Source organism: Asparagus officinalis, chromosome 1 (assembly GCF_001876935.1).
Source record: "Asparagus officinalis chromosome 1, Aspof.V1, whole genome shotgun sequence".
NCBI classification, from domain to species: domain Eukaryota; kingdom Viridiplantae; phylum Streptophyta; class Magnoliopsida; order Asparagales; family Asparagaceae; genus Asparagus; species Asparagus officinalis.
The window spans coordinates 43,247,450-43,255,458 of NC_033794.1; the positions used below are offsets into that span (position 1 = coordinate 43,247,450).

Sequence of the window (8,009 nt, forward strand, 5' to 3'; positions counted from 1 at the left end):
TATCTTAAAGCAATATCATCATTACTAAGAACAAGGTAAATTGGTACAAGAGAACAAAAGGCTCTAAAAGTTTGTCACCATAAGCCCAGGATTGAACAGAAGTCCATTGATGAATAAAACTAGTCACAGCTTTCATGGATCAAAACTTCAGGTCATCATATCATAATCATCTCAGTCCATCACCTTCCTCTTAGATATATAAATAGATTCAAGATGGCAATCTGATCGTACTTATTTTCTCTCTATAACTGCATATTTTGCTGAAATAATTATCTTAAAGCAATATTATCATGAGAAAACTGTGAACTGAAATATATCAATACAATAAAACAAAAATGTTTCACAAAAACCTCAGGATTGAGCACAAGCCCAATGATGAAAGAAAGTACTCATCTGAGTCATCTCTCATACATCAAAATATCAGTTCATCATATCATAGTCATCCAGCCTCTGATTATACTCCATCACCTTCCTCTTGATCTTCGACGAATCCACCCAAGTAACAAAATCTTCCATGTTTCTTGTAACCAAGAAAGCTGGATCTGTGACGGTATCCGGACCTACACGCACATGACCCTGCTCGATATATGTCACTGCTTCCTTCAGATGCTCAGCAAACTTGAGGCGCACCAAAACAGACGATAATCTTCGCCTGCACCATAAAATTACCAATGATGTCATCATCAAAGTAATGCTGCAATTGCAAACTTAAACAAGCTCCTCCCAACCAGTTGGCTCACTAATTTTAGAGCCTAAGGACACATTGCGGTTTTCATGCATAGCTTAGATACTAGGGCCTTAGGAAAAAACATTCAATTCTGACCAAGAAACAAGTACCAAATAAGCAACAGGGGGTTGTTTGGTTTGCGGTTTTCATGCATAGCTTAGATACTAGGGCCTTAGGATCTCAGATCTAAGGAGAAAAAACATTCAAGTCTGACCAAGAAACAAGTAACAAATAAGCTACAGGGGGTTGTTTGGTTTGTTGCAGGGATTTCCTCTGTAGTTATGTACAACTTATATATTTTGGAACAGTTGCAACAATTTGTTTCACTACGACTAAGCAATACAGTTGCAACTACAATTACAAAAACAACCTCCAATTGCAACTAATTTGTGTATGTTGCAAGTACAATTATTTGAGCTACAAATGGGGCTCATGTTGCAAGTTCAATTGCAATAGACCCCCAATAGAAAGTCCAAAAGACCTGATACTACAAAACAAACACCTGCAACTAAAATTGTAGCTATAAACTGTAAAGAAAGTAAAATTGAATCAACAATTAACAATTGCAACTGCAACTAATTGAAACAGTAGTGCAGCAATTGTAGTTGCGCACTGTAATTACATTGCAGCAAACATAACATCTCTAAATTCAGCTGGGTATTTTGCCATTAATGCCTGGTTTCTGTAATTTTCGGGCTTGGATCGGAAACAGTTTTATGCTTGTAAATGTTCTCAATTTTGAGGTGCATTTGAGATCCAAAATATATCCAATATATTCTTGAGTGGGAGATATGTTATTTCAATCAAATCTAAGGTATCATAGATTTACCATATACATTCCCCTAACATTAAACTTCCTAATTGAGATATGTTATTTCAATCAAATCTAAGAAATCACAGATTTACAGTATAATTCCCACTAACATTAAACTTCCTAATTGGATATCAAAATCCTACGCAACTAACACCAAAATTTCCACCTTGTGTTTTTTAAATCATGTCTTACTTCTCACTGAGAAATTAAACAAATATTGACTGCGAAGGTAACATACTGTAACAAACAAAAAGCTAAAACTGACTCAACAGTTAAGGACTATGATTTTGCTGCAAAATAAACTATATTGGCTAAGAGCTGCAGCACAAACAACACAAAGAATTAAACATATAGCTATATAAGCAATTACACCTTCTGGTCTTTCAACCCCACATTCAATTATTAGAACCAGTAAAAAAAATGCACTGGAGTGTTCCTTCATTTCAATCAATAATACCATGGCAATCAATGAGAATTAAGAGCAAGTTAATATTATTGCTTTTATTAGACAAGGTCATATAGAAGCACCCAAAGGTAGAACAGTGGAGTGGTTATTATTTATTAATAGTCAATATAATTGCTAACCCCGTTGGATGATGGATCTGAAAAATGCACTAGCAACAAATATAAGCCATGTCCATGTCCTTCATAAGGGGAAAAAAGGCCACGACCTTCACCTACAGTTGTTCAAAACTATAAGGTCTTTCTAACTTCGCTACAGAATTAGCAACCTATTACTTGTCAAGAGGATATAACTATAAACTGAATAAATAATTCGAACTGACAGTTTCTCATGATGCAAGCTTACCTGCAGAAGGAGCTAACTGACAGTTTCTCACAAGTTACCAAGCTGCTCTTTGTTGGTATGACACCCATATTGTAGCTGGAACACAATAAATTTAGTCAGAAATAGCAAGAAGAAAAGATTTATGCAACTATAAATTAAAGAGATCATAAAGCATTATGATGAACGAAATGCAAAACATAGACAAGCAGTGTAAAATTTCCACAATGAAGTATCATTTTGTCAAATAAGAAAAATAAGGCTCTAATGGCTTGATTACTTATAAAGAAGCAGCAGCAGCAGCATTATCCTATGAATACTACGCTTAACATCACTAAAATTTAGGAAATAAAACCAACTCCATGAGCAGAGTACACAAAGCACATTTACCACCTTATATAAACAGCAAGCACATTCACCACAAAAACGTATGTCCTAGAAACTAGGTAGCATGGATATGGGTGTGCACACAGACATGGACACGGATACAGGAGACGGCAAATTTGTAAAATGTAGGCTACGGGGATTACACCTAGAGTGTAACTAAGTTGCAACCGCCTATAAAAGTACATGTTTGAGCTTTAATATATATATATATATATTACACCTAGAGTGTAACTAAGTTGCAACCGCCTATAAAAGTACATGTTTGAGCTTTAATATATATATATATATATTACACCTAGAGTGTAACTAAGTTGCAACCGCCTATAAAAGTACATGTTTGAGCTTTAATATATATATATATATATTACACCTAGAGTGTAACTAAGTTGCAACCGCCTATAAAAGTACATGTTTGAGCTTTAATATATATATATATATATTACACCTAGAGTGTAACTAAGTTGCAACCGCCTATAAAAGTACATGTTTGAGCTTTAATATATATATATATATATTACACCTAGAGTGTAACTAAGTTGCAACCGCCTATAAAAGTACATGTTTGAGCTTTAATATATATGTAACTAAGTTGCAACCGCCTATAAAAGTACATGTTTGAGCTTTAATATATATGTAACTAAGTTGCAACCGCCTATAAAAGTACATGTTTGAGCTTTAATATATATGTAACTAAGTTGCAACCGCCTATAAAAGTACATATATATATTACACCTAGAGTGTAACTAAGTTGCAACCGCCTATAAAAGTACATGTTTGAGCTTTAATATATATGTAACTAAGTTGCAACCGCCTATAAAAGTACATGTTTGAGCTTTAATATATATATATATATATTACACCTAGAGTGTAACTAAGTTGCAACCGCCTATAAAAGTACATGTTTGAGCTTTAATATTAATGACCAACATCATTCATTGTGATCTGTGTTCAAAACATTATGGAGATCAAAAATCACATTGATAAGGTATTTCTAGTTTATAGATCTAATGGCCTAGAAATGAACGGTTTGTAACGGTCTAAAATTCCCGTTATTTTGAGTTGCTTGAAATATAGGATAGAAAACCCCAAACCATATGATTTTTTATCTACACTCATTTGACATGTAAATCACAATGAACAATGTTGATCGTTAATATCGATGGTCAAATATATATTTTTAAAGATAGATGTAACTAAGTTAGTTACACCCTAGGTGTATTGTAACATATATATTTATAGGAGAGCTAGCAGCTGAGGAAAAATCTACACAGCCGCCACGTGTCGCTGTCCAGTTGGTTAGGTGTGTATAGCATTTAACGGCATATAAATAGAAACAATGGCCAGCAAATATACAAATCCTAATCCCTAACACCGTGTCTCCATCCTCTTCCTTCTCTGAAACGCAAAAACCTAATAAACCTCATGCAGTTCATCCTCTCCTCTCTCAAAGTTCTGAAAAATCCTTCTATTGATTTTGCTGATTATTCACAAGAAAACTTAGAAAAATAATTCCAAACAAGCCTCAAGTCTTCAAGAGTAATTCAAAATATCATAGAAATTATAACTATCATCCTCAGATTCCTATTGAACTGTTTTGCAATAAAGCTTATAATCCTTAGATTATAGAAGATTGTGATTACATTAGTAAAAGCTATAGTCCTTTACATATAATGCATCTGGGTGCTCATTAAATTCAGATAATCAATATATCCTTCAATCTACAGTGAACCTTTCGCTCTCATGTCAAACGTTTTCTCTATAAATAAATATCAGGGATTGATACTTAATAAATTGGGGGGAAATAATTCTTATATAATTCAACAAAAATTGCATAAAATTGAAAGTCGCAATCTTGTAAAAAAAATTTCACTCATCAAAATCGAAACATACAGCTTCCCAAGCAACATATCGGTCATCTCAATGCGATAGGGATCTCTCGGATCCATCTGCTTCAATGTGTTGACTAGTTTCTGAACCATCTTGCATATTGTCGAGTACCTAACACCAACAAACAAAATCAAACAAAGAAATTCAAAACAAAACTGAAATTAACAGAAAAAAGAGGGGAACAACGAGATTACTTCTTGTAATCGTCTCTCTCGGTGAGATGATAGCGTCGGGTGATTAGGGCTTCTCGATGTCCGCCTTCTCTTTTGTACTCGATGAAATTTACCTTCTTTAAGAGCTTCTTCTCATGGAATTTTAATTTCCTCATGATTGAAAACCCTAGAAATGTTGAGAGCGGGGATTGAAGGAGGTGATGATTTTAGCGTTTGGGGTTCAGGGTTACAGTGGTTTGGTTTTAAAGGGTCCGATTAACCGGTATCCGTATCCGAGAAGGCCTGGCCCAATTAAGAGTGTCTCTGGGTCCATCATTTGCGTTATTGGTGGCCTGGGCTTGCATTTTTTCTTCGGAATGTTGATAAAATAGCACCTGCCTTTAGGGGCTGCTCGGTTCAAATACTAAAACTTAATGATAAGGAATCTCAATCAAGAAAATAAATCCCAAATTTTTTATGCAGAATTTCTAATTTAGTTTTTGGTTCAAAAAATTTCTAAGAAAATAAATCATAGAATTTGTAATATCTAATTTAGTTCAAACCCAAGAAATTAGGACGCCAAAATTATAGAAATATTTTTCACCCATGGGAATTAAGTGGGATCAGACGTGGAGGGAGTTTTTCCCCATATCCATCGAAATCCTCTCCAAAATATAAGATTTGGGACATCCAAAAAATTAGTTGCTTTTTGGGTTTTTGTAGAAATGTTTTTTTTTTAAAGTTTGTAACAAACGAAGGATATGCCAAAAGCATCACTTTTTTATCCTATCCTATTATGCCAAAAGTACCACTTTTTATCCTAGAATTCATTTTCCACCCCAAATTCTATAAAATTTAGCAAACCGAATAGTAGCAGATAAGTTAAAGAATTTATGTGAAGTTTTCGGTCAAAAAGATTCACAAATGGATTCGAGATGATGGAACAACCATTCCCTTTTATTGATCTCTCTGAAGGAAAACAATAAATAAATAATAATATAGTGTCTTTTACTTACACTGGAGATTCTGAGAAGCTGTGTCGGTAGAGACTAGACGTCGGCTCTGTAGACTGTACAGGCAAAATAGCACCTTTCTTTGAATTGTCTTAATGAGATCAAATAGGGCTGCTTGCAGGGACTTAGATATGAAGGATGAGCTTTGTTGTTGAGGGTTCGCCTCGATAGGACACTAGAACGATTGCTAGTAACGATTAGGAATCAATCACTAGGTGATCGAAGATGAACGGAGCTCACAAGATGAACTATCACCCTATGCGGTTTGAGCTTGGGATGGTCCGGGACGAGGTAGAAAAGAGTAATGACATCGTTAATGCTCTCCTTCTCTCTCTAAATCTCTTAGTGTATTTCTCCTCTCTCTCTCTCTCTCTCTCTCTCTCTCTCTCTCTCTCTCTCTCTCTCTCCCCCCCCCCCCCCCCCCCCCCCCCCCCCCCCTCTCCTCTCCTCTTTTGCATTAAGTGCAAAGAAATATTTATGATATTTTCCTTGGACTGCACATGGGGTTCGTCTGCATGCAATTGGGTCCGTGCTACGTGTTAACTCCATTGTCATTTGCAACCATCCTGTCACATCTATCCCTTCACTAGACCTTTATTAAATGCATTGTGGGTGTGAGATCATGTGGATCTTTCTTGCCATGATGATCACCACCTTTAGTCATTTCATATTAAATATGACGTGGCTCCAACCTCTTGCATCGTAGGTGAACAATCATCATTATCATTCTTTTTGTCCAGTCGATGCACTATATTGCCACCGCCCAACCCACTGTGAGCAATTTGAGCGATATACTAGGTTCGGTTAGTGGGGGTCTTGGAACAATGTGCCTTGATTTGCATGCATTACCTGTCTGTCAAAGTCAATGCGTTTACTGAGTATTGTTTGTGATTAGATAACTAAGGGAAAGATCAAATCGTGTTAGCGATATCCTTTCTTATGTATGGTCTGCAGGGTCTAGGTCTATAGGGTAGCTCTATGCCTATCTTTGATTGGTCTAGTAACTAAACTGCATGACATTAGTTACGTGAGTTCCAACCTAGATGATGACCCAACTAATCGAGTCAGTTCTTGCTAAGAGTTTCTGGTCCAAGTTGAGAAGGCATCTTCGGGTCGGACTTTGATGAAAGCCTAATTTTGAGTTGAAAGGTGTCTTCGAGTCTTTCTTCGATCTTTGGCTTCTTTAGTCCTCCAACTTTCCTACTTCTTGTGGTTCATTGTTGGGTACCATTCATCAACTTGACTGATTTGTACTTTTTGACCGCCTACAAGAGCCCCTTCAATCTTTCAGGAAGCGCTAAGTCTAGATGCCCAAAAATTTGGAACAGGTGGTTTTTTGGAAGTGTTCATCACTAGATGTGTACGAAGGGACTCAGTAGTTTAGGAGGTGGTTCGACAGCTTGATTGATGATCGTCTCCAAAGAGGTGTGCTATGGAACATTCTGAGATCTGACCCTATTTGGCATGACTCACTTGTGGAGTAGGTCTTTCGAGCCAGTTGGCTATCGGTTAGGGGCAAACTGAGGAGCTTGATGATGTTATTTGGGTAACAACTTCCATAGGCATACTAATAAGCTTTGGGGGCACTCATCCTAGAAGAGGTGTATTATGGAATATTACAAGACCTGACCACATTTGACATGACTCACATGTGGAGTCGATCATTCAAATCAGATGTTATCATTCAGAGGCATACTGAGGACCTAACGATGTCATCTGAATAGAAACTTTCACAAGCATACTGATAAGATTGATAGGCACTTGTCTTAGAAGAGGTGTATTTGTGAGACATTCTGAAGCCTGACCCTAAGCATGACTCATGTGCTATATGTTGTGATCTGAGAAGAGAGAGATATTTTTGCAACCTAAAAAAAAAAGGACTTAGGTCGAGCTAGTAATGATGTTGTCTGAGTTGAAATGACTATTCATATTCCCATCATTTTAATTGCCCACTTAGCCATGTCTTGGGTAACATGATCACGGCACATGGCAATTGTTGGTTGGACCTTCCTTTGTATAATAGAGGACAAGTGGTATCTACTTGTTATGTGTAGCCTTCTTCTTCTTCTTCTTTTTCTATTCTTTGTTCCCTCTCCTCGAGTATCGTTAAGGATGTCAAACGCTAGCGATGGACTCTTTAAATGTCCATGCCGATCACCAGCACTTGGGATGATGCTTGTCTCTATTCATCCGGAGAAGATGCTATAGGAAAAGGTCCGTGACATGGAGGTCAAAGTTGATCGCC

The 8,009-nt window shown here is 36.6% G+C and overlaps 1 protein-coding gene across 1 annotated transcript; it reads right to left on the reverse strand.

Annotated features, from left to right (window-relative positions):
* On the reverse strand, positions 256-4,995 carry LOC109823343 (U3 small nucleolar ribonucleoprotein protein IMP3). Its single transcript, XM_020389625.1, has 4 exons — positions 4,794-4,995; positions 4,603-4,710; positions 2,350-2,424; positions 256-652 (listed from the first exon to the last, which is right to left on the reverse strand). The coding sequence occupies exons 1-4, from the start codon at positions 4,925-4,927 to the stop codon at positions 421-423; spliced, it is 549 nt and encodes a 182-aa protein (XP_020245214.1). The 5' UTR covers positions 4,928-4,995; the 3' UTR covers positions 256-420.